This window comes from Maylandia zebra, linkage group LG7, assembly GCF_041146795.1.
Source record: "Maylandia zebra isolate NMK-2024a linkage group LG7, Mzebra_GT3a, whole genome shotgun sequence".
In the NCBI taxonomy this organism is placed as follows: domain Eukaryota; kingdom Metazoa; phylum Chordata; class Actinopteri; order Cichliformes; family Cichlidae; genus Maylandia; species Maylandia zebra.
This window is the reverse complement of record NC_135173.1, coordinates 24,699,523-24,726,486: the sequence shown is the minus strand read 5'-3', so window position 1 is coordinate 24,726,486 and position 26,964 is coordinate 24,699,523. Positions and strand designations below refer to the sequence as shown.

The 26,964-nt window shown below is 38.9% G+C and overlaps 1 protein-coding gene across 4 annotated transcripts in view; it reads right to left on the bottom strand.

Moving 5' to 3' along the window:
* lrriq1 (leucine-rich repeats and IQ motif containing 1) overlaps positions 1-20,404 on the bottom strand; it is a 38,473-nt gene extending 18,069 nt beyond the window's left edge. The window contains exons 1-18 of one of the 4 annotated variants that reach the window (XM_076886123.1): positions 20,278-20,404; positions 20,049-20,140; positions 19,140-19,236; positions 18,951-19,033; positions 18,738-18,852; positions 16,927-17,102; positions 15,295-15,369; positions 13,329-14,957; positions 13,022-13,174; positions 12,755-12,905; positions 11,745-11,938; positions 10,864-10,991; positions 10,499-10,572; positions 9,945-10,038; positions 6,687-6,866; positions 2,472-2,569; positions 2,180-2,342; positions 1,470-1,653 (exon numbers count right to left, since the gene is read on the bottom strand). In XM_076886123.1, coding sequence (XP_076742238.1) covers positions 1,470-1,653; positions 2,180-2,342; positions 2,472-2,569; positions 6,687-6,866; positions 9,945-10,038; positions 10,499-10,572; positions 10,864-10,991; positions 11,745-11,938; positions 12,755-12,905; positions 13,022-13,174; positions 13,329-14,957; positions 15,295-15,369; positions 16,927-17,102; positions 18,738-18,852; positions 18,951-19,033; positions 19,140-19,236; positions 20,049-20,126 — 3,672 coding nt within the window. In that variant the 5' untranslated portion in view covers positions 20,127-20,140; positions 20,278-20,404. Of the gene's footprint in view, positions 1-1,469; positions 1,654-2,179; positions 2,570-6,686; positions 6,867-9,944; positions 10,039-10,498; positions 10,573-10,863; positions 10,992-11,744; positions 11,939-12,754; positions 12,906-13,021; positions 13,175-13,328; positions 14,958-15,294; positions 15,370-16,926; positions 17,103-18,737; positions 18,853-18,950; positions 19,034-19,139; positions 19,237-20,048; positions 20,141-20,277 lie in introns of those variants that run through there. The other 3 variants (XM_076886122.1, XM_076886121.1, XM_076886124.1) reach the window with 3 other exon arrangements.
* Positions 20,405-26,964: the final 6,560 nt, after the last annotated feature.

Sequence of the window (26,964 nt, the reverse complement as noted above, 5' to 3'; positions counted from 1 at the left end):
CTCTATACCCCCCTGACATGCACAAAACACACACTTACACTTACACAGTGCTGTAGTGCACGGTACACGGCAACTCCCAGCCTCTACCTAGCCCTCAAGGAGTCATCAAACACTTTGTGTGTTGAAAAGGGATTTGAGAGGGGTGATGAGTAGCATGTTTTTCAGAAGAGCAGCTTACACCTCTGTGCAGAGGATTAGCCGAATAAGCCTCAAGAACGTATGAGGCCTGAAGTTCAGTTTTTAAGGATGAAAATTGGCATTTTCAGATATCCACAAAGAGGAAGTGACTTCAGGCACACTTTCTACATGCAGAAGTAAGATCCTTAATTACACAATAAAAGGTTAATGTGAGCAGTTTCTTCTCAACGCATAATCTTAAGCTATGACAAACTCTGATGGGGTTTTTTCCTACTCTTTTTTATCAAATTTTTATAAACTCACTAATTAATGAACCCAAAATAGAACAAATCAACTATTTGCTATCTGTGATATTCAGCAGTTTCTGCTATCCTCTAGGAGCAACAGCCGATCTTTCAGGGATTTTAGTGTAGCCAGGCTACGTTCAAAGCAAATGCAAAGCATCAAGCAATGCATCTGGGCTACACACATAAATCTCAGGCCACAAGAAGGAACCTAAAAGCTTTTGCTACCAAAAATCCTCTGCCTTTGAATTCTGCAACTGCGAAATGAAAATAGACGTCATAGCCACAGTGGCCCAGTGGATAGATGGATATAAATCTCAACAACAATACCCTCAAGGTGCTTAATACTGTAAGCTAAAAATCCTAAAATAATAAAGAGAAAATTGCGAACAATAAGACAACCGCCTATGAGCAAGCATTTGGCGACAGTGGGAAAAAAAACTTTAACAGGAAGAAACCTCCAGCAGAACCAAGCGCATGGAGGGGCAGCCATCTGCTGTCACAAGTTGTGGGTGTGGGGAGGAACACAGGACAAAGGACGCAGAGAGAGACAGAGTTTAACAATAACTAATGATTAAATGCAGAGAGGTGTGTAAACACATAGTGAGTGAAAAAAGGTGAATGAAAAAGAAAGTGCACCTTGGGAAGCCCCCAGCAGCCTAGGCCTATTGCAGCATAAAAATGGAGGATTTAGTACTACAACATTTCCAATTCAAAAAAGAAAGATTTAAGCCTAATTTTCAAAGTAGCGAGGGTGTCTATCTCCTACTTCCAAATGGTAGCTGGTTCCACAGAAGGCGGGCCTGGACGCTGAAGGCTCTGCCTCCTGTTTTACTTTAAAACATCCTAGGTAAGCAAGCCAGCAGTCTCAGAGCAAAGTGCTCTGTTGGGGTGATATGGTGCTATGAGGTCTATTACAAGTAAACAGTTTGACTGACTGAATTCATATGAACTCGCCTGGATAACCGTTCTAAGTTGTTACCCAGAAATCTTCAGAGGGAAATTGTTCTAGGACGCTACAAATGCTACAAGCTACAAATGTTTTACCTGGATGACAGTTGCCGCACAGTGTTTGCCAGCAGTGCTCCTATTAATATAGAAAAGTCTTGACTCTGGCTTTCCTCCATCTCCTCCTCTTTCTCCTCCTTTCTCTGTGATGGGGGGAGCATTAATGTTCCCACATATCTGCTTGTATTTCCTCCAACATTGCTGAATCACAACTGCTGCTGTGCTGCTCAAAAAAGAACACACACACACACAGGCATTTAAATACACACAAAGTGAGGGATATATTGCACATGATATCATAGCACCTTCATCTTTCAAAACATGAATTTATATGTGAGCAGACATCTGGAGAGCAGTACTCTGGAGAGTTTAAGCCTGTCTAAAGCCACCCTTCAAATCAAAGATGTATTGTCCTCCCGAAGATAGCACAGTGTTAATGATAAAGCTGCGTGTTAAAATGAATAAAATCTTCAACGTCTTCTGGTGTAAATCAAGTAGAGGAGGCTCCAATGATGACAAATGCTTTGCAGCAGAAACTAATAAAAGGCTGAGCTCTGTTAAAAGAATTACATAAAAACAGAGTGTTTGCTTTAAGTCGGCAGCATCCAGTTGTATACCACGAATGAATTTGGAGGTTTTCATCGCATGCATTTTTATCAGCTGATCTTTCATCGAATACAAAGGTTTTATTAGAGTGAATATACAAACATACACACGAGTGACTCAGATAAAAGCAGAGAGTGAATTACTTTTTGAGGTTTAAGTCTTGATGGCTGGAGACAGATGCTTTTTCATCACTGAAGAAGGTCGCTGGACCCTGTTTTGGGCCAAATGTGTCATAGTGACTCTCTGTAGCTGGAGTCTCATCAAAATTCCAATAGCTGCATCTCATGATGTCTCTATTTGGAAAGACTGGTGGTAATTTGTTAGTGGACTCTATATCTCGGCAATCCATAAGCTCTTCACCAATGACACTATCCAGTGTTTTCTCAGGCGCTGTTTGACTTGCAGCCCAGTGTTCATCAGACACAGTGGTCTCACCATATTCATGGGCAAATCTCTGGTCCTCAGCCAGCTTCAGAGTCATACTGAAGTGCCGGCAGAAGCTTTGCACATCATTAAAGGGAAATGCAAGTCTGCTGTAAACAAACACATACAAAAATATTTCACGTTACATTATTAACTGGCAATACAGACCAGTTTTGACAACAGGGCAATAGTCCTAATCAATGCAAATACCTGACCTGACCTGACCTACATAACTGATTTTATTTTTGCACATATATTTTTATCGCTGCCCATTTCATTTCTGCATTTCAAGTACACCTTACTCTGCATATATCTTATTTATCATGATTACTGTTCGCCTTTCTTTTAGTACCGATGAAGGAAGGAACCCCAGTTTCATTGTACAACACAAAGTATGACTGTGCAATGGCAATAAAGTGAATGACATTAAAGTTAATCTTAGTCCACATGGTTCCCAATCAAATTTATTTAATAGGTTTACTGTAAGCAGTAATTGTAGCATATTGTTCTGAGCTCAGGAGAAGCAGTTATCCACTTTTAGGGTTGTCTGTGAAGGTTCTCAGTCATCCAGGTCATCGTAGTCAAAGGAGCTTGCAAAGAAAAGCTTCTCATCCGAGAAGCTTCTTCAGAAGCAGAACTGAAGAAGCTTCTCGGATGAGAGGTGAAACATCTTCAAGTAACTTAAAGAAGTCCAGACGCTTTTCTTTGCAAGCTCCTTTGACCACTTTTAGGGTTGTTTAATGCAAGAATGAGATTCTTTAAATATGTCTTCTCTATGTCCTGTGAGGTGAACTCCGTGGAGAGGATTGCTCTGATACTGTAAAAGCAGATAAGCTATAACTTTGACTTTTATGCAGGTCAGATTTAATTATACTGGTGATAAGAAGAAAATTGTTCTGTTTCCAGAATAGATTCACATACATTCTAATCACAATGAGGATTATACTACTAGTCTATAACCAAAACTCTCAAAGAAAGATTTATTTAACCCTTGTATGGTGTTCGGGTCTGTGAGACCCGTGTTCAGTTTTTTTCAAAAGAAAAATTAAACAATCAATTATTTTTTCACGTGTAAATGTGTTGTGTCTTTCCACTCACTCCACTTGATTATAACTGATTTATTTATAACATTTTATATAAAAGAAAAACGAGAAGCACATTAATTCATAAATGTGATCTAACAAAGGTAAAGGGAAAAAATTAACCATGTTTGCTGTTCATATGTCTTGCAATTGGGATGAAGTAAACATCTGTTGAGTAATTTAACATAAAATTGTTTGATAGTGTAATTTGGAAAGCCAAAACTCTAGCGGGTCCACCAGACCCATGAACACTGGCTGAGTAACAAAAATACGAACACCACACAAGGGTTAAAAACACACAGTGATTGGTGGTGTTAGAAAATTAAATCATTCAAAAAGGATCAAAGCCATTCCATTTTGAGTTAAATATCACATATATATCCATTTTTAGCTCTTATTCTTGGCCAGCCTGTGATAGGTGTGGTCAGTGTGTCCTTATATTTATGTGAGGGTAGGGGTGGTGAGGGGGCGAGAGAGAAAGAGCTGTCTGCCTGCTCTGTGTGTGCCCTAATACCATATAATGTCTCTTTCATTGAGGGGATAAACTGACAACAAAGCTACCTCAATGGAAACTTAATTAATCTATTAGCTATGCTCCGCTCCTTGTCTTAAACCCCGAGGGGCCAGAGACGCTCGGCCAGTCTGGAAGGCCAGTAGCCACAAGTAGTGCAACTCCTTCTCTACAAAGACCTCGCTCTTCACTCTCAGTGGGATAAGAAAGAGAAGAGTCAGAAGGTCTTAAAGGATTGTGACACCAGTGACCCTCCCTCCCTCTACCTGCTGGTTCACTCCAGGGTCACCATAACACGGGTAAAAGAAAGCTTCAGTATACAATGTTCATGACAGGAAAATGAAAAGTTATTCACTGATTAATACTCGCCTGTGAACATATCCAACCATGTATGTAGATGCTAAAAGCTCTCAGTGGTTATTTGTCTTCTGACTTGCAATACAGGAAATTTAGAGATATTTGGTGTTGCTTTATCACATGGGTGTCCCCAGGAGGCCACTCAACAAAAAACTGAGGTCGAGAGCTGTAAGAAATTCCTGAGCCAGCAGCAAACCCTATACTAGTTATATTATAGAGGCGTTTACTGTCCTTTTGAAAATTCAATTTGTGTCTGTCGCAACTGTCAGACAACTATGAACAGAACATAGAAGACCTCACAGCTCCAGAAATGATATGTATACTTAACACAACAAAAGTCTTGTGTAACTGTTTCACTTCTGTGTTCACCTTTTCTACATTGTGGGTGAAAAATGTGGTTTTGTGATAACAATAAAATTGATAAAAACAGAGAGAAAATCCCAACAATCAGACGACCCCTAAGAGCAAGCACTAGGCAACAGTGGGGATGAAAACCTCCGGCAGGGCCAACTATCTCACATGACTGGCTGGGGTGAGTGGTGGGAGAAAGGATAAAAGATATAATGCTAAAATGTTGATGAAAACAAACACAAAAAAACATATAGGTTGCTGTAGTTGCTTCTGCTGTTCACACTACCCTTTGCAAGATGCTCAGGGCACATTTAGCTAATGCTAAAATGAGGCTTCAGCAATCTGAAATGGACTAATACTGGTGTATTCTTCAAAGCTTTGGCTTTTTGCCTTAGCAGTTTTTCTTTACCATACTGTGTGATGGTACCACAAACAGAAGGCACAATGAGTGGAAAGTACTCATTTCATTTGTTTAACTCAGACTGCTCACACACTAGCTTTAGCAAAACTCTATAACCCATCTTTTTCCACATAACATAGAAACATAATTTTTGATTCACTTCTTTTACATTACAACCACATAAGGAGCAATTCAAACCTAAAAAATACTGAGTGCCATAGAACGCAGTGGAAAAAGTGGGGAGATTGCGGTAGTAGATGGGTTTATTGGTCTTTTTCCCACCACATCCACAAAATGTTTTGATTTAATGGCATACAGGACTGGATTGTAAGGCATGCTCATTTATGGGTGAAACAGAGGCACTTTGGTAGAATCCCTACACCTTGTAAAAGAGAGTAATAGCCCTAATACGCCACAGTACCTCACCTTACAGTCACCAGTTGACTGGCGTGTGGCACTCTTCTCAACTCCCCTAAAAACTCAGTCTGACACAAGGTCAGGCCAGGGGTTAAATGGCTGTGTTGGCTCTTGCAAAGCCCCCAAAATGGCTCATTGTCCAGAGGCCAGAAGGGTAGAGGGCACTCAGTGAGGGGCGAAGCAAGGGGAGGGCCACGCTAACCTCCCCCAAGCCATAGGAGTCCTCGATGTGACCCATACAAGAAGCCGCCACCGCGTTTCATCTTTTGTACTGTGTAATTTGAAAAGGTCAGGAAGATAAGCAGAAAGTTGACCACTGTTTTAAGTGCTGGTGGTCCTCCTTGTATAGGAGTGTCAATATGTGCAGAGGCCAGTGACATTGAAGGACTTGTGAAAATAGATGGACGTTGTCTTTAGGCTCACTACGCCCTATGTATCAGACATAACAAGAGGATAGCTAACATTCCTCGCTGCTTGATGGCGGTATCTCTGACAGGTTCAGCAGCACATGACAAAAAAAGTGTAATATGACCTCTGGTGCATTGGTTTTGGGTTATTTTTGTTGTTTTGCCCTGTTCTTTATTATTCCCTTTTACTATTTGATTCTTCTTTTCTTTTCAACCTGTTCTCGGTTTGACCTCATGCCTTCATCCTATCTCTTTATATCTTAAGTACTCTCAGTCAAACATAACTTGATTTTTATGCATACAGTAGAAGAGACGAGAATTCTGCAGTACAGTATTCGTTTTCTATTACCATAACCAATTTTTTTTTTATTATTTGAAGCTGAACATTTCGCACCTCTTCCCCATGATCTGCTTTCAAGCTTCTTCAGAAATCTGCAGCTTACCTGCAATATTTTAGTTTACAAATACAGATCATATAAGATGAGTGTGAGTATGAAATCTGACAATATGGAAATTGTGTAAACTGAGTTCACAATAAGCACTTGTATCTGCAGATTGTTTTCTCTTCCACAATGTGGATAACTTTAGAAAGTGTAACTTCTGGGGTCAAACACACATCCAACCACTGGCAAAACCTGCAGCTATCCACACTAAACACATAGCACACTGCAAGCACATCCACACAGGCAGCCTGTCTCTTACCTGTGCTCCCTGCTGTGATGCTGCTGTAAATTCTGAGTCTGCTGAAGCTGAGCCTGGCAGAAAGTTAGGAAGCAGTCTGAGGCCGAGCTGACCTGCTGAACAGCTGGAGGCAAGAAAAAGGAATCTGTCTCCTGGCTATCAATGACTCTAAGGCCAGGCACTGATTTCTGTAGTGTGGATCTGAAAAGGAAAGTAAAATCAGCAAAACCTGAGCTGTGCAGAAGTGATTTTACTAATATTTTTAAATGCATCATTTATACCATTTTAACTGCAACTGGTATTATGTATATCTGTATTTTTGTATGAACTCATTACCTCTGCATTAAAGGCAAACAGCTTGGTGATTTTTTAAAGTTTATAATAAACAACACTATTAACAGGTAACAAAGACAATGAGGGCAACTTGAATGGAACTCAGGTTGAGGTTGCACAGAGGTGTCAGGGCTATGAAACAGGACACTTATTTTACTCAACAGATTTTGTAGATCACAAAATAGTTTTGCCAAATAGACGTAGTTTAATTTGAGTTCTATGTTTGTTTCCAGTTATTTACTTACTAATACGACTCATAACTGTCAAATTACAATCACTGCCTGACTAAGAAAATAATATTCACAGCCAACAGAAAGCTTCTCTAAAGCTGGCAGAACCATTCTCTGTTTAGACCGTAGTGTTTTGAGGAAACCGTTTAACTTTCCTCTCACAGTATATGTTGTTTTGTACACAGTACATTTTGTTCTCTGAACTAATTAAAGGACCATATGTACAGTGATTTAGTCATCCCCTGGTATTATTGGTTGTCTGAGTCTACAATCTGAACCTGTTTGAACTCATTACTATCAATCTAGTGCCATTTTCTAAAAGTGTAGTTACACAGCCACTTTGGATAGAAATCCTTTCCAAAGTGCATATGTTAGGTAGTGTGAGCATTCAGCTGGAGGAGCGCCCTGAATGGCTGTGATACAGGGGGAGAGGTAACCACTGCCCGAGGCTAAGGATGTGCAAGCAGAGGAATCTCAAATATCTGCCAGAGAAACAGACTAAGAGCATCTACTAGTGGAGCACTGGCCAAATGTGGTCTCTGTGCAGTGGGAAAATGTGGAGCTGGAAACTCTACAGGGCACTAGGGAACAGCAACAATAAAATTTGCAAAAATAAAAGCCTTTGGGCTGCGAAGTCAGTTTTTAAAACATTAAGAACTGGGTTTTCTAAAACCGATTCCCAGAGTACTGTATGCTCTTAAATCTGTCCCACGACTTCACCAGAGAGAACAAAACATGTGTTGAGGTCATTTACTGCTTCAGATGCATTCATAAATGGTTTATATGAAAATGTCTTTCTTTATAATGTGAAGTACTTTACATGTACTTATATATTCAAAATAGGTTTTCCTTACCAGAGTGAGAGAGAGAGAGAGATAGATAGATAGATAGATAGATAGATAGATAGATAGATAGATAGATAGATAGATAGATAGATAGATAGATAGATAGATAGATAGATAGATAGATAGATAGATAGATAGATAGATAGATAGATAGATAGATAGATAGATAGATAGATAGATAGATAGATAGATAGATAGATGAAGAAGAAGAATGAAGCTCCAAACCCAAATTAGACAAAATTGGATAAATAGCAGCAACTTATTACCTTTTTAATATAAGGACTTCATTATTCACAGCTATATCTACAGTACACTGAAGATACTCAAACTTCAACTTGAGTCTTACTAAACTGTTATAAATTTTATCCTCCTTTTCTTTTAAAACACTTTTTTGGATCCTTCATCCTGATTCTCCAGTTCCTATAAGCATAACTCCGTATTTCATTTAGTGAAGACTTCCTCCAAAACATAGGCTCTTTAAGCGGCTCTGATTAATCAGGGCCAGTATTTTCTTCATCTATTTCTCCTGGATCAGGGGTACCTACAGGGATTGTAATTCTTAGCGCTTGCCTTTTGGAGCTTTTATTTAGCCAGTGTTATCACTGGCTGAGGATGAAAGGGCAAGGGCATGAGTGTGGAAATATTGAGGGTTAATTCTACTGTTGGCACTGGGGGTTAAGTAAAGTTCAGTGAAAAATTAAGGTAATGTTTCAGTTATGGCTTAAGGAAGAAAGTGTTCACAAGTAACTCATAGTTTTACACCTATTCCAGCAAAGAATCCTCTAAAAACTCAATCTAAAGATAAAAAAAAATAGATTTTATGTTCATATTGTCAGCACAATAAAAATCATTAAAAAAATATGGTACAATGTACCATTTTAAAATGAATATAAATTTTTAAAGGCTCTTTTTCCTGTATTTTTTTAATCACACGTTAAATTTTGCCATTTACCATTTATGGAAACCAACATTGGCAGTGGTACTGGCAAAAATTTAACAGAACATTTGTTTTGTTTTGTTTTTTTATTGATGTTTTTATTGAACCTGCTGGGCAGTAACTCCAACATATGAACAATGATAAAAATCTGACTATTAAATAAGCAAAAAGTTTCCAAAACTAGTATAGTTTTTCATATTTTGGTTATTTTGCTGGGTGTAACTGACTCTGAGGAGCCAAATAACTTTGCAAACCTGTAACAGCTGACATCACCGCTCATGACATCCCAGTAGAACCTCAAAGAATATAAGTGCTCATTGCATATTTTTCATATAAACTCATTGCAACTGCCTTAACACTGGTAAAATATTTAAGCAATGTAAGTGAATGAGCAAATTGACAATGAAAAGATAATTGATTTTTCTGCTGTATCAATATTTTGGAAATTATGACCACTTAGTGTGGCATACACACATACAGATGTTGGTAACCTAATAGGCAATGCAGATCAGAGCGGTAATCCTGGAAGTGGACAGGGAGACCAGTGTTCAGCTGGAATGTTTAGACTACCTGAGCCCACAGACTAAATTTTGGATAGGCAAATACTGACTTTTCAGTGGTATTTTCCTTTGATCACCCATCATATCAAGTTATATTTAAGAGCAAAAGAGGCAGAAACTGGAACTTCTATCCAAATAATTTCCAAAAAGAACAGAAATTTCTAATTACTATATCTTGATTTGAAACTGTGGAGCAGGTGAGGAAAATGTCTCAACGAGAGGCAGCCAGAAAATTCAAGATTCCTGAAACTAGCGCAATGCACTATCACTGCATGATGGGTCGTGAAAGCAGATACATACAGATAACAACATATTTAGTTCTAAAAAAACAGTATATCATGTCATTTTCTTACTCTGTCCAGTGCTTACCCTACCTCCAGCCACTCTCCTGCTGAAGAGGATTCCCTGTGAGGTGGATTTCACGCAGGAACTGACATCCCTCAAGATTTTCACACACATTCTGCAGGTCTGAAAGAGAGCATGACACGTTTTTCAATATATTCTTCAGTTTCAATATAACTCCAACTTACAAACTATATCAACCTACATGAAATAAGCAGAGGTGTGTAGTGAACTTATATCAAAGTTACAAAGTTACAAAATTTTACACAAGGCACCGAAATAAGATCAACAAAATATAAAAGCAATAGTTCAAGTACGGTGAGCTGAAAGAAGAAGAAAAACCACAGGTTTTATACTGGCTTAGGTGGTAAAACAGGTTGACCACTAATCACAGGATTAGCAGCTCTATACTCAGGCTGTCCTGAGCAAAACAATGAAGGCCAAGCTGCTCCTAACAGAGCAGGCGATGCTCTATTAGGAGTAGCGCTTGCATAACAGTGAACAAGAGACGTTTGCTGAACCACTAAGGTAAAACAGCGCTAAACAAGCACAGCCCATTCACCATTTTATAAAGAAAACATGTTACCTGACAGGCAGTTGTATCTAAGATCCAGATTTTCAAGGGACACAAAATTAGACATGGAGGGCAGCTGAGTAATTCTAGGAAAATAAGAGACAAATTACATTAGAAGCTAGACCACATCTCAATGCATCGCTCATGTCACCGTTAAACACAGAAGCATTTTGAATTTATGCGACTGTGTGGCTTTGACTCGTCGTGGTTTTACAGAACCTACTGATTGCAATTTTTTATATCAAGTTACATTTTCAAAAGAAAGAAAAGCCAGAAAAAATTGTGGCACGTGTGTTATTTTCTACTTTGAATATATATCACATAACAAAACTTAGGCGAAGACAGATGGCAAGTAGTATTGGATGAATACTGGATACCCGTTTTGAGCTGCAGAGAGGTGCTGCATTAGAGGAAGCCAGCAGGCAGCGAGGCCGTGAAGGGAGGAGACGCTGTTGTCATCCAGATATAGCTCTCTGAGGAGGACCTGGTTGTTCAGACTCGGGGGCTGATGAAGCAACAGGACAAAGTCGTCAGTTAACACCCATCACACTGTGAGGTTAGACTAACTTCACACCGCTGCTCCTGCTGTAGCAACGAAACGACCTCATCCATCAATGTCAGTTGTTTTAGCCCTGCTATGCCTACTGCTATGAGTGCCTGCCACAAGCGAAGCTCGTCAGGTTCATTTTCACACTGCTTGTGAAGCACTGTGATAAAACTTTCAGGCTTGGCAAACACAAGCATAGTTAATCTGTGACTGAAAGATTACTGAGGATAGAGTGGGCCATTATCACATGTGTGCAATAATATACATTTTTAACAGCACATCTGCTGGACTGGAGAAAATTTGAAATTTGGCCAGGTAAAATTTATTTTCACAGCTGAGAAATGCGAATTAGCAAACAACAGCATGTGTTTGACTGAGGTACTTCTTGGATTAGATCTGATGGATCAGCTTCCTTTTTTTTTAAATTGAAATTAAGCACCTTATTTATATTTGTCATACTTGCCTGGTTTTAATTTTATTTTTTGAAGGTTTGACAATCATTTATCACTAAACGTAACTTCTGGAATAAGGGGAACTGTTTCTCAATTAAAAGGGCACGTAGTAGATAAAAGCAAAAGGATTTTAGGCTTAATTCAAGCCCATCACCTGTCTCAAACACCCACACCACTTTCTCTGCAGCTCTCGCAAAATTGCAACAGTGAACAGTGATATTAGATTTAGTGCTTCCAGTCATCTGCCGTGAGTTTTTACCTCAGTAAGGCCGTTTCCTCTTAGATCCAGTGTGTGAAGCAGAGCACTGTTCTCCAGACCCTCCACGTTGGCCAGGTGGTTGTGAGAGCAATCCAGGTGGAGCAGTGTATATACATCTCTCATCCCTTTGGTGTTGATCAGCTGGTTGTGGTTCACTGACAACCTCTGTAGCCTCCTTACAGACTCCAGACCAGCTAGGAAGCAGACAGAATATATGCAGAAAGCAGAGCATGAGTCTTAAAAGTTGACATGATACAGTCTAAAAAAAAAGTACAGTCTGTACATGGAGTCAAAATTGCAGTTTTCACTGCAGAGTGAATGGTGTGAAGTCCTCAGCAGGAAAGAAGAGAGATGCTGCCCTCTTGTGTTACATTACATTACATTGATTTTTTTGACCAGAAGAGGAAGTTTAGTTAAACCTGGAGGGAAACTTGGAATTCCTGATGTCCATCTATGATAGTCCTTTAGCATGTGAGGTAATAAGTAAAATGTTGCATGAAAGATTTTAGATACTGTTTGTTTGTTTTTTTCCATTTTCACGTTTATTTCTCAGGTTTGATAAGCTCTGAATGTAGTCCTTTAGAATTTCAAATGAAATATATGTAAGAAATGTATTGTAACTGCAGCATGTCTTTTACCAGGATTCTGATGTTAAGAGCCATAACTTTCATTCATTTTGTTAAACATAAAGAAGTCCAAATGCATTTGACATACTCCATAGACTCTTTTTATTTTGAAGTTTCACACTCATACTACTTTCTGTGTTTACATGGAACACGATGGCATCGTGCCTGTTCTCAGGTTAAGTGAATGGTGCTCTTTTTTGAGGATTTTAGACTTACCAGGTGTTCGGATCAGTCACGCGTTATCTCAAGCTGCTACACACACATTGTTAGCAAATAAGTATTTAAAACACAAACACTTTCAGACATTATACTGACGAAAAAATTAATCCGTTTTTCTTTTTGGGGGCTTTTTTCAATAGCTGTCAGTGTTTCATGAGTTCTCACCAATACGGGTGATGGAGTTATGCGAGAGATCAAGAATATCCAAATTCTCAGCACCATTTAAACCATGGATGGAAGTCAGCTTGTTGTGGGCAAGTTGAAGAACTCGTAAGCTGCTCATGTTTTCACAATCCACAAATGAGATGTCATTTTCCTAAAACAAAACAAAAGCAAAGCTGTTGTGACTGAAATGACTGAAACAACATGAAAAAAAATCACAGTAATGACTAGTTTTTTGTTATTTTTGTTATTTTTTAACTATATAATCACCTGTAGGTCAATGTACCAGAGCTCTTGTAAGTGGTTGATACTTTCCAATGATTTCAGTCCACAGCGTCTGAGGGTGAGCCACTGAAGTTGAGTACACTGGGCAAGGGTAAAAAGGCTACAGCCAGGTAAGTCCTCCAAGGTCACACTGGTAACCTGAAAGAGAGCCAAACATATTTCAGCGCTTCTGGATCTCAAATGAAAATAATGGGTTCTATGTGTGAATATTCTTTCCGAACACAACAAACATTTAAGTACAAAACATTTTCATCAGTGTTCCTGGATCACAGCCAAGCACACAGTATGTTACCTCCTGCAGGGATCTCCATCCTGTGGACTGAAGCAGAGTGTGTGGGCACAGAGGGGGCAGACTGCTACCCTCTGCCACCCTCCTTGGCCCTGTCCTACTCCGGACTGATCCTTTCTCCTTCCTCCTGTTCTGGCAGGACAGATTAGACCAAGGGATGCATTCCTTCATCCACAACAGCCTCTTCTGCTCTGTGTGCTCTGGAAGGCCTGCAGGCAAAAAGCAAGAAGAAGTGCCAGGCTTTGCAGGATCTTGCCAGTTACTGGTTTTATACACAGGGATCTGACTGATGTTCTTGTTTAGGTTCTGTTGTTTTGCAGTTTCAGAGCTGACGGGGTCAGCTGTAGATTCACTCTGCAGTGGATCAGCACTTGGGTGTGAGATCCTGCCAGTATTCTGAGATTGCATGCTGCTATTTTCTCTTTCCTTGTCTCGTAGCTCATTCTTACTTATGACTCGTTCTTTCAACTCTTCTTCTACTTTCCTTTCTTCTGCTTGTATGTTTTCCTTCACCTCATTTCCATAATCCTTTGCATCTTCCTTGTTTCCCGTCCCATCCTTCTTTTTTCCTATACTAAGCCCCTCTTGGTGTTTCTGCAACTCTTCTTTCTTCTTTTCTTTATCTTTTTTCCTCTCATGTTCCATTTTTGTGTTCTGGTCTTTATTCTCACAAATCTCTGGCTTGAGTTTTATTACTTCATCTGTGTTTCTGTGTTCTTGTTCTTCATTCTGTTTCATTTCTTCCATTCTCATTGTAATCAGCTCTTCTTTGTTTGTTTTAGTCTTTTCCTCCTTCCTCATCATATCTTGATTTTCCAAACTCTCCTCATCGTTCTTTTTCTTTTCCTCACTTTCCGTGAGTTGCATTTTGTCATCTATTCTTTTATTCTCATCTTTTCCCCTGATGTCTTCATTCAACAGCTTTTTCTTCATCTTGGGCTTTTCTCTTTGCTCTACCTCATTTCTTTCCATTTTATGTTCTGTAGTTTTTCTTACAATTTCCTTTCTTGTCGTCTCTTCCTCACCTCCGTTATCTATTCTCTTTTCTTCCTTAATACTTCTTATTTCTTTATTTTTTGTCTTTTGATCTTCAGTCATCTTCCTTCCAGAAACCTCTGTCACATTGTTTTTGACATCCATTATTCTTGTTTCCTCGTCCTCACTTTTCCTGTTTTTCTTTCTCTCCTTCTGCTTTTGCTTTATCTCCTCCACCTCTTGTATCTCTCTTCTCCTCTCCTCATCCTTGATTTCTTCAATTTTTCTCTCTTCCTCTTTCTTTCTAATCTCTTCTTCTTCCATTTTCTTCTTTACCTCCTCCCTTTCCCACAGCTCCTTTTGCTTCTTTTCTTCTTTATGTCTTAATTTTATCATGTTTTTCTTTTCCTCTTCATCCAATCTTTTCCTCTCTTCCAGTTTCTTCCTTTTCTGTTCTTCTTCACTCTTAATTTTCTCTTCTTCCTCCTTCATTTTCCTTCTGTCTTCCTCTTCCTGCTTCTTTTTCGCTTGCATGTCTTCATTTTTCCTTTTCTCTTCTTCATTTTTCCTTTTCTTCTCTTTGTTTTTCTTTCTCTGCTCTTCCTCAATCATCCTCCTCTCTTGCTCCACTTGTTTTTGTAAGTTACCAATCAGTTCCTAATTAGAGATGATATTTATAGAGTTACAAAAAAACTAGTTGCCTCATTTCTTTAATCTATTCTTTGAAATATATTAAGCAAACTACATGGAATTTACAAACATCACAAAAAGTATTCAATCAAAATGGAAAAAAGCATCTATAAGTACTAAATTTAAGGTGTGTTTTTGAGGACCACTGATTTATAAATCCAGTATGTTCAGTAAATTGATTCTACCAAATGCTGCGCTGATAACAAATACCCAAAAGTATATCAAATGTCTAAAAATACAATGGTGAGCCTGTGCTCTACGTCACACTGCACACAAATTTGAAAAAAATAAAAAAATTAATTACCTGCTGAAGCAGCATCTCCTGCTCAAGTTTTTCCTGGGCTCTTTTCGCCATCAATTCCAGTTCCTTTTCATGCAGCTGGAACCAGAATAAATAAAACACAACAGGGTTAATTAATACAGCCATTTTTGCTGCATTCTGTATTTTCTCTGTGACAGTTTGCCCTCCGTACCCTTGTCTAGGGGTATCAAACATCTAATCCTGAGGCATCTGAATGAATACATTTATTTTCCCCACTCCTTAAGAACACAGTAAAACAACAGGTCCCTTGACTTGAGTGATGAATGCTGTACATACCAGCCTGTACCACACCATACCAGCCCATCATATTATCATAATACAAATGTTTGTCCTGAGAATCAGAACAGAACTGAGGGGGAAAAGGCTTTTAAATATGCTGGCCTGGTTTTCTGGAATAATCTACAGAAGGGACAGAAATTGTCAAAAATGGTTACGATGCAGGAGTTTAAGTTCATTTTAAAGGAGCGAGAGAATAACTCAAGCACCAATCTTGCTCCTGCCACAGTTACTGTAGAAGCACAGGACTGCAATCACAATACACTGCACTAATTACCAAAATGCTGCAGTACTCTACAGCTTACACAATAATAATCTGCAATCTATCCTAATTATTATTTTTTCTGTTCTCAAACTGTTCTCCCATTAGGAGCTCACTCTGCGTGGAGTTCGTTTTTCTCCTCCTCTCACCTCATGTTGTGTATTTTCGTTGTTCTTCTTATCAGTTTCTGACCTGTCTTCCCAATGTGATCTTTGTGTAAACTATGTTTGGTTGGAGGGTTCCTTTGTTACTATGCTCAAATCAGTGTTCCTCCATGTGCCAGTGAAAGCGTGACCACTGCTTTAATGCTGTAAATAGACTGTAGAGTCCAGGCTAGACAAGCTATCTCTTATGTGTTGTGCCATTTCTTAAGCTTGAGGTTGTTTAGTTTACCTACATAATTCATCTCAATCTTCTTGGTCCTTAACTGCGTACACAATATTACTCTGTTTAAGGCAGAGGACACAATCCTCGGGGTGGACAAACATTTGAGAGTTTTGTTTGGAATTTGAAAGCCACAGAGACACAATGTTATGAAAACATGTGTCACTGTTGTTCCGACACTCCAGACACATAAGGAATCACCAGTGGTCTTCACTTTAGATGACACTTTAGCACTGCTTAGTTGTCTTCCCAGCGTAGTCAAATACCCAGCTGGATAACCACATTTACTCAGGCTCTTCTTGATATGATGATCTTCTGCTTCTCTGCCCACTGTGTCTTTGGGGATGGTGTTCTCAGTGTGTCAGTGTCCTAAAGACACACAATTTTTGCTCCAGTGGACAATTACAGTCAAACCTTTCATATCCTCTGTGGTGAGCTTGATCGGTCTGTGGACTAAGTCTGTGTACTTACTAAGTAAGGTATCAGCCATAAACATAAACAATGGCTCTGTGGTGCACCAGGCTATCAGAGGCCTCTTTTCCACTTCCTCCATATCCAAGTAAGGCTGGGTTATGTAATTACCCTTAAGACCAGCTTATTGTTTATTCGTAGCAATTATGGGATAGCTGCTCTACCACCTGGATCCAAAAGTACTATGTCGAGGAGAGAAAAAAAAGTCAGAAGTAACTTACTTTCTCTGCCTCCATTATCTTCCTCAGCTCCTCCTGGAAGTTAATTTCTCTTTTTTGCCTTTCCTCGTTTTTATGCATCTCCTCATCACAGTGTTTCTCTGGTGCTATGTCATGTTTGCTAAAGTCCCGGGCCAAATATTTCTCAGTCTCCCAACATCGATCTGTTCCAGCTCCATCTAAGACAAATACAAAAATGTAAGGCTTCAATAGTTCAGTAAGCAAGAAAGGAAAGCCATGCATATGTAGTTCAAATCAGGCTCAAAGTAAGACATGCCTTGCCTCTCCATTGATTGTTATGCACTAATAACAAATAACAACCAAATTTCCTGCATAAAGAATGATCCAAATCTAATCTTTTTTCTAAATTTACATCAGTGACGTGGCAGTGATTTTGAGTCCATCTACATTATATATGATTTAACTAAAATATACCTCCAGGAAGCTTGATCACCATTAGCTTTATGCTTTCAGTTGCAAATTTAAAAGTCTATTCACAAAACAGGATTATCTACCTTTTCATGTTACTGAAGTCGTGAGTGACAGCAAATTCTATGAAAGTAGTGACGTCTTGTGGCAAACTATGTTACCTTTTACCTTTATTTCGAGTGTATTATGGCTGTATTATGCAACATCAGAACTTCAGTAACCTCAAAGTTGTTCACTTTTCTGGCCATTTCTAAAGTTTTGGCTGTCTCTCTGATAGTTTTTTTTTTTCTTCACTTTTTTCACTCACTTCCACTAACATCTCTTTTGGCCTGATATTATAAATAATTGAAATTACAGTATAAAGCTATAAAAACAAAAATTAAACACATTGAATTGAATTGAATTGAATTGAATTGACTTGAATTGAATTGACTTGAGATATTATATCTCCTTCATTTAAAATTTAAAAAAAATGATCAGGCCTCACATGGCCACTGCTTGTCAATCAATTATCCCATTAAATTTGAACCTGGGGGAAATAAGGGACTGAAGCAAAAAAGAAAGTCTGTGTCAGGATCTGGAGGTTTGACTGGAAAGTTCCACCAGGCACCTGAGTCCCTTGGTCTCCACCCCTGGGCGGAGCCATCATCTCTCCTGCAGTCCTGCACACCTGAGGCTGATTCTGGGTAATCAGGCTGAGGATTTAAGCTCCACTCAGACTCTCCTTTGCTGCCAGTTTGTCAATGACCTCACGTTGGTATTGGTGCTAAGGTTTTGCCCCATGCTCTTGCCACTTGTTTTGTTGCCTACTTTGGTTTCCTGTGCTACAGTTTTCCTGGACCTTCTTTGCCATTGCCTTCAACCTCAGCTCTCCTTGGATTATCTTCGCATTCTGGAAAAATACAAAGAACCTCACCTGCCTGCCCTCCAGCCACCACTCACCACCTCGGCACTCAGGTCAGCCAGCCTTTTTCAGTACTCACCTGGATTCTCTTCGCCTCTCCCTCAAAGCCAAGCTCACCCTGACTATCAGTAAGCATTGTCAGTCATTACCACCTCCGCTAAATACCCTGCGTCTGGCGCCTTCTTAACCTTGTTCTCCTTTCTTCCCAGATGCACCCGCTCCATCCCCGTCGCAACCTGCCAATTCCCCCTTCACCCCCACTGACCCACGGCCGCATCATTAGTAACACTTTGCCACAAATTCACCTGTTGACTTCATAATAAAACACTGTAAAAACGTTTGAGTCCAGTTTAGCTATTGGCCTGTGTACTTCAAGCACATGCTGGTTGTTTGATCTACAATCAATTGTGGTGATGTACAGAAGCAAAACTACAACAATGGTGTCTTTGTCCCAAACAATACACATGTACATGTTATCTACCTTCATTATTAGGCCACATGGACATATTGTGAGTCAAAGGATTTTGTGTCACTATTCGTGTTTGAAGAAGGGACCCATCAGCCTTTTTTTCCTCATTTTCTGTTTCACCACCCACCTGTATCAGTAAAAAGAAATCATTTTTAAAAATTAGGCCACGTGACATATTTTAGATGTAATAAAACAACCAAGATTAGACCGTTAAGACCAATTTACCTGTTCATTCACTTTCACCATATCTTTGCTGACTTCATTTGATAGCCTCATCATATTATCAGTGGAATCTGATGGTGTGAAGTCTGACATGGAATTCAAAGACAGTGCAGACAAAATCCAGAATGGTGAGGAGATAATCTCAGCTTTATCACCGTACACATTAGTTAAATGCTGTAAGTTATTACTTACCTTCAAGTTCCTCAAGGATAAGTTTCTCACAAACTGCCGCTCTAGTTTTTGATGTTTCAAAGTAGCTTAGAAGAGCTGGTGGGAAATTATCTGAAGCCTGCGGTCAGAAAATAGGTTAATTATTATTTCTGCTTTCGCCACAAAAGGAAAATGTTAATATAAGCAAGCAATATTAACAATATTAGCAAGCATTGTGGGGACAAAAGTGAAGCAATAACTCTTACTGATACTAAATCCATTGTCTATTCTGCTTATGGGTCAATCGGTTTCCTTATTGATTTCTGATTAATTTTAAAGTAGGCCAGCAGACGTTCAGGGAGAATGCAAAAGTAGAAAAACAAAGTAAGGAAAAAAGGGTCTGCACTGTATGTGACCCACACATACAAAAGCTCAAAGGTTTTGGGGTCACTGTGTTGCAATTATCATTTTGTTTTCTAAGCAGCATTCATAAATGGCATTACTACACTTAAAGAGATATTAGTCCAATGAACTGGACAATTTGGTACCATTTATTTTTATTTGGAAGAATTTCTTAAATCCCATCCATACTCACTATATGAAAAAGCAATAGTTGGGATGTATAAGTCATAAGGCAGTAAGTGGATTTACGGAGGGTCAGCTTATGTTGTGCATAATTTATCTTCTATCCATTATCCGTTTAGCTTCGCTGTCCTGTTCAGTGTCACTCTAAGCTCATGTGTGGCTCTCAAACGAATCATCCTGATGCTTTTGTGGTAGAGATATAAATTAAGGTGTCTACCCTGACAAATAGCTGTTAATTTCCAGCTCTCCGGGTGATAGAATGTATGCAGAATTGGACAAAAAATAGTAAATGAAGAGAATATTTTGGAGAATAGCGGAAACATACATGCATGTGCTGTATTTTTAGAACGAGGCCCACACCCTTACCTCTTCTTCATGACATGAAACATTTTCCTGTTCTTCTTCAGTTTCGTCAGAGGTGAATGGCTCATCCAGCTCCAGCATGACGATTTACTTATCTGTCAGAGCAGTGAAAATGAAGGCATGATTAGACGGTCTGCTAAGTTTCAGTTGCTGAAACCATTTACTGTAACACGTTTATCCAAAGTACTCATATTTACCGTTAAGTTATACGTAATTATTTAAAATGTCCTACCTGGATACAGCACTAGTGCTATACTCGCTTAGAAGCTTAGAAGAACTTGGCTGAAAGATCCTCTTGCGTCTAGACGAAGTTCTGTCTCTATGGAAACAACGCTGTGAACTACGAAGTCTCGAAAGGGACTTACCGAACAAAACGCAAAAGAAAAACTAATTCATATTTTAAATGGAAAAAGGCGGCTTACATTTTGTTTTTAATTTTTTTAGACTGCATTTGTTGTATTGACGTCAGTATTTTTATCTTCATTTTTCATGTAAACACGATTAGAAAAGGAGTCCTTTTCTAATGGTGTTTACATGAAGAATGAAGAGGGCGCTAATTTAGGCATTTTTATGTGTGGCACATACATTGTGTCCTTAAAAAAGGAAGAAGAAAAAAGAAAATCACGTGTTGCTTGCTATAAAAATGAAATGATTTCAAAATGCCTCAAACGTTGGCTGCAATTTAATAATTCTATTCTTGAATTATTTTGATCCTTGGAAACTTCCTAACGCACGAGACAAAGAAAAAAGAGTAAATAAGCAGGCATTTATTTAATTTTTTACATCATCAGTTTAAATTTCCCGTTGATCAACAGGCGACCAGAACAGAGGAAAAAACTACCACAAGATGGCGATCACAGGCAATGGCTTAGTGCACATCACAAAGGTACACAGCTCTAGAAGAAGCCCCTTATAATGCGTGACAATAACTAGAGAGACAATACACCAAAAGTTTCATCTTTTAATATCAAATTCTATCAAATTACAGAAAAATGATCTGAATAAAAATGCTTTAATTTTCAATACACTTATAGCATAACAATTGTAGATCTGTCTGGTGAAGTCCAACTAGAAAACATTGAAACAATAATTCATATTGTTGCACAGTTATTGAAAAAAGTTGCACAGAAGTTACAGAAGCAAAATTATGAATCTGAGGTCAGCAAAGCTATTTGGCTACTTAGTGTGAAGAAAATGTAGTGTCACTGACTTGTGTGGGCATTCTAACAGCCAGCAGGGGGGGGGGTCAGTGAGCCCGAGACCTTGTAGGTGAATCACACGACCAGAGGGACAAAATCTGTTGGGCTGCTAACAATGCGCACTTTTTCCATGGCATTTCTGATCACAAAGACCAGTTCCTCTCTCCCGTGGTGAGGGCTTTGCACTTGTCCTATAGTCTTCTCTTTGAGGAGATTCCAGTGGCCCACACAGGTTTCCCATACACATTCCTGATAGCTTTCTAAAAGGAACCCAGTCTCCTTCCTGATAACTTTCAAACGAAGAACAGCTTGTCCTTCATCCAAAACTGTTTGGTCAGGAGACACAGTGAGGCCTGTTCTCTATTCTAATACATGAAAACAAAACAGTGGAATGGCGCCAGGTCCTTTAAAAAGCAAAGCTGAATTACACAATAACAATGAAACACGGCCCATCTACAGCCCTACTGTGGCACAAGATCAACACCTTCACCGTTTTGTACTTTGATAAAAAGTCATTATGGGTCATAGCCCAACTTCAGTGCTTAGGCTGACGGGGAGCTACAGGACAGTTTGGTGCTACTGCCGTTGTTGGAGTCAAACTGCCTGTCCCTTATGTTGTATTAGGTCCCCTAAGATTCATTGACCAAGTTCAATTGCTTAAAAAGGCTCCATCAGCAAGCCTTGTCTACTCCAATTAGGGCTAGGCCCTTTGTCAGTGGGCAAGGTGTCCGGCGCTTTTGTCCAAGTGCACGGAACCCAGACAGCAGCCAGACAGGGCCAAGCTGTAGATTTATGCAGCAGATTACACCAGTCAATAGCGGCTCCGGCCCAAACGCAGCAGAGGTTTAGATAGCACCCATGTGTTTACACTGTCAAGGGTTTTCTGTTACTCGTCTGTAGCCATTATCTTGGCAGCCATTGAGCAAATCGAGCCTATCATTTCCATCTGAGGGATTTGACGAAAGAGGGATTGGAGGAAAAAAGTTGCCAGTATCCCAACTAACCTTTAACTTAACTTAGTGCACATCACAAAGGTACAATTTGCAATATCCGTGTGTATTTATTAGTGATTAATGCAATTGATCTGAAGAATTAGACGTCATGCCTGAAAACATACATTTTATCTATTTTGCAGACTTGAACATTCAGGTTACTGCTTCAGTGAGATGATAAAGGAACTCGACCTGATGGTAATATACTATGTGCATGTGATGGGGAAAATGTTAAGCAAGCTAATCCTGCACAAATACCTCTGCAAGCTTAACGCCTTGTGTTGCGTTCTTGCAAGTATCTACTGTCATATCACGTCTTGCTTGTGCAATCATTACCTGCGGTACATTTTCAAAGCTGTTTCTACACAAGAGTGGCTCAGATTTGAGAAGTTCAACCAGGTCATCCCAGCATCCTCCTAACCAAGCTTTTCTTCTTCTCAGTAGACTGACAACACAAGTGAACTAGTTAGACTTCAAGGCAGATTTGGATTCTCTTTCAAAGTTAACATTATGCTGCCATTGTGAGTTTTAGTACATCTAAATCAGCTTCAAATGACTGTGGGATTATTGTTGCAATCATAAGTCCACCTAAGAGGGTTTGGTGAGGGTTAATTTGGGATTAGCTTAGTCCATTACAAGTGACTTAAAGTAATAGTTGTGCTTTTTTCATTTAATACTTAAACAACTCATCTCTCTTGTTTGAACTGTAAATTCCAGGCTTTCCAAAAAACTCCAAACATGTTCCCCGCGTAAGTTTAACATTCACACTTCGAAGAACAGCCTGTATCAATGGTCATGCTGACAGCCATGGAGCAAAATGAAATATAGCTCTTTTGTTAATTCCACAAAAGGGTTGAAAATTCTGTATCTACTGAGAATGTCCCGAGCTAAACTATTCTGTATCAGCCTACAGCATGTAGTGTACAAAAATCCACTGTGTAGAGACAGAATGAACAGTGGCAAACTGTAAAGGACACTAACTGCTATAGTTCTTCCAGAAAATAGTACTTTTCTGCATACAAGAAATTCAGAATAGAGGAAGAGGGCATGAGACAAAAAGCTGTGATTATTGGTCACTTACATCTTGTCCAAACAGAAAACTTGTTACAATTTTGAAATGTACAAAAATATAGAAGCAAAGGCATGAGTGCTTTCATTTTCAGTTATATACACTAAAAGTAACTTGCCTACCTTTTTATCGACTACTAGTCTTCATTTTAATCTTCAAGGTATTCATTTATTAAATAAGTTGTAAACATCTACTGTTTGGATAGTTTTTCAATCCACTTTGGAGAATTTGAGTTTTGTATGTCTTGAGATTAAAAGATCTCTACCTACTATTGGAATCATTTTTTATCCTTTGCACCTATTTGAATTACCAAATGGACTAAATTACAGCACGTCACTGACTTTGATATTACAAAATCGGCAACCACATGTGCCTTGGAGGGATTTTTAAAAAAGAAAAAAAAACATGATGAGAGCACTTGGCTCAGGTCTGATATGTTCTGTAAGTCCCATGACTTGTTCTTGGCCTTGAGCACAGGACAGTTCCAAGGAAAGAGAAAAGAGCTGTTAATCCTCACTTTGAAAGAGCATCAAATCCAGCCAACACGCCTCGTGTATCCGTGTGTGTGTGTCTGTGTTTAGTTGTTTCATGTGTAATTCTTAAATGAGCAGGGTTTTTTCAAATGCAGTTTCATCTGCTATAGGAAGTTAGAGCCAAACCTTAAATTCCTAAGACTTGAATGTGGGGTATAAGGCATGATTTATCTGGGCAGCGTATCACATGAAAAATTTGTCGTTTTTATTTAAGTGAATGCCAGTTTTCCATAATAAAAAAATGTAATTAATTCTGCATCCAGAAACCTACATGACCGACATGATTTTAACTATTTTGTTATTTCCCAGTATAAGCTTTGTTGGAAAGTCGAATGGAAAAAATCATCAAATGTTTATGTTATTAAAAATGAAATGAAGAAAGGCTACAAACAAGCTAGCTGTACAAGCTAAATTATACTATGGCTTTCTTGTATTTTTAAAGAAAGCAATACTGGTAAACACACCACACTTTTTTATGCTCAGTTGCAGTATCCAGATTGTTAGGTATTTTAGTACCATGGGAGCATTTACTGGATATTGTTTTATAGTGACATTATGCAGGAAAACTCTGTCATTCAATAAGGCCCCTTTGTTTTAGTTATTTTTCTCTTTGACCCAAGAATTGATGTGTGAGAATCACAGGCTGGTACAAGGTTGAAATACCACAGAGATCACTCCCTCAGCTACATTAGTTTCTTAATCTTTTAGGAGACGCCTGTTGAGGCCAAATGGTTTGTTTCAGATTTCAAATCAAATCACTTTTTATTGTCACATCACATGTGCAGGCACACTGGCACAGCACATGCGAGTGAAATTCTTGTGTGCGAGCCCCACAAGCAACAGAGATGTGCAAACACAACAACACAAACGAGCAAAATACAAGAATGGCCAACCTGAAACTAATAAATATATGTACAATATATAATAGTGTATGCATTTCTGGATGTGTATACTAAATATTTTCCTACGTGTGTGTGTGTGTAAGAACTAATCTAAGAACTCTTTGTTTTGTGCCTTGAAAATATGTCGCTGAGATAATCACAATTGTAGCTGAACTGATACACTACACAAAGGATGCTTCTTCACCCAAGGGCAGGAAGACGCTGCCTTATCTTGGTCTGTACTGGTTTAAACTGATAAATCTGCTGTCTCATGAATTTTACCCTCTATATAAACTGTTGTACTTGTGAATAAAGTTGAGTCAATTTGGGAAGACAACCTGAAGCAGTCTCTGTTTTCTTGTTCTCCCAAGCTGCTCCCGAGCTCGTACTAACACGCTGAATGGCATGCTTGAATATTACTTGAGAATATATTTGACTGTGTTACAGACTAAGGGACATTCTCTGCTGATAGGTGAAGGGACATTCTCTGCTGATAGGTGAAGGTACATTCTCTGCTGATAGACGTCCACGCCTCGAAGGAAGTCGATCCACGGATTAGGCCCTGGAAACAGTTTCCTTCACAGATGAAATACATAATCATGCTACACGATTCTCAACTAACCACAATTAAGTAACTCCTCGAGTTAAAAGTAACTTTTTGAAAAACTCTGTTATATTTAGAGCATCTTTTCAGTGGAATAAGTTGCCTTATGCAATTAGAGAATTGGCTTCTATTCATAATTTTAAAAATCACTTAAAAGCCTATTTGGGCAGTTTTTAATTTATTTGTAAATATTGTAAGAGGGTAATATCACTTGTAATGGAAATTGTGTATTTTGTTTGAGTGTTTTTTATCATTTTTAATATTTACATGCTTATATTTTCAGAATTGTCAAACCTTATTGTGGATGTAAGAACCAAATTATGTGGATATTTTGCATCCAACTCATTGTGTAACATTTTATTCGGTGGTATTTGATGGTTTGGGCCCCAGGAAGACTAGCAACCACTGCTGTGGAAGCTAATGGGGTTCCTTATAAATAAACAAATAAACAAACATAAAGGCAAAAAAGAGTGGCATATGAACAAGTAGTAACACTAGTGGTACCATTTTTCTACAAGCAGGTTCTATTTTTTGTGTTAAATGTGTTAAACCCATAAACAAAGCAGCTAATCGCAATTGATATCCAGGTGAGGTGCAAAAAGAAAGAACAACAAACTGTTGCTCTGCTATATGTAGCCTGGTGTGAAAAACTTTCCCCACCTGCTCCTTAGTTTTTTTATTTTTTGTCACACTCAAATATTTCAGGTCATCAAACAAATTTGAATATGAGACAAAGGTACTGCAACTAAACCCAAAATGCATTTTCATCTGTTAAGGGAAAAGCTATCTAAACCTACATGGATGGCCCAGTGTGAAAAAGTTAAGTGCCCCCTAAACCTCAAAAAAACGGTTGTGCCAAGAACTGCAATAACTGGCAATGAATATTTCACATCACTGTGGAGAGATTTTGGTCAACTCTTCTTTGCCCACTTGTTTTAATTCAGTTATACTGGAGGGTTTTTGTTTGTTTGTTTGTTTTGAATTAACAGCCTGTTTAAGGTTGTGCCAAAGCATTTCAGTTAGATTTAAGTCTGATCTTTGACTAGGACACTCATTTTGGCTGAACATAGGTGGATTATCTGGTGTCTTTCAGATCATCGTCCTGCTGCAAAATTTTCATTTGGGCAAAAAGACAACAACTGTCCCATATAGCTTTGAGCAACTGGTTGTGTGTTTTTTGCAACTTGACAATGTTCCCATGCCTGACACCAGTGAGCTGCCTCAGCAGACATACCTGGCCAGTAGCACCATGAACGTCTAGTCCTTTCCAGACCTTTATGGTCGTGGTCCTGATGAACTTGAGTCAGCACCTCCTAATTAGTACATGAGGCAGCAAAAGTTGGAGCACCACCTCAGCACCTTTGGGGCAATGAACTTAAACAATTAAACAAACAAACCTAAGCTAAAACACCAGGATTTCATTTTATCACAGAATCGGCCTGCTGGAGGGCATAGTGGTGTTGGTGATGTTCTTGTCAGTATAAAAATTACACTTGTAGCCCAACAAGAATTTTTCAGTCACGGTCCACTTATGTGCCAAAAACTCCAACTTCATTGAACTATAATTTAGCCTCAAACCTCGGCTAGCATAGCCTGTTAGTCTCACTTTACCTCCTCCCTACTGGGAAGGCCCAGGCCGAA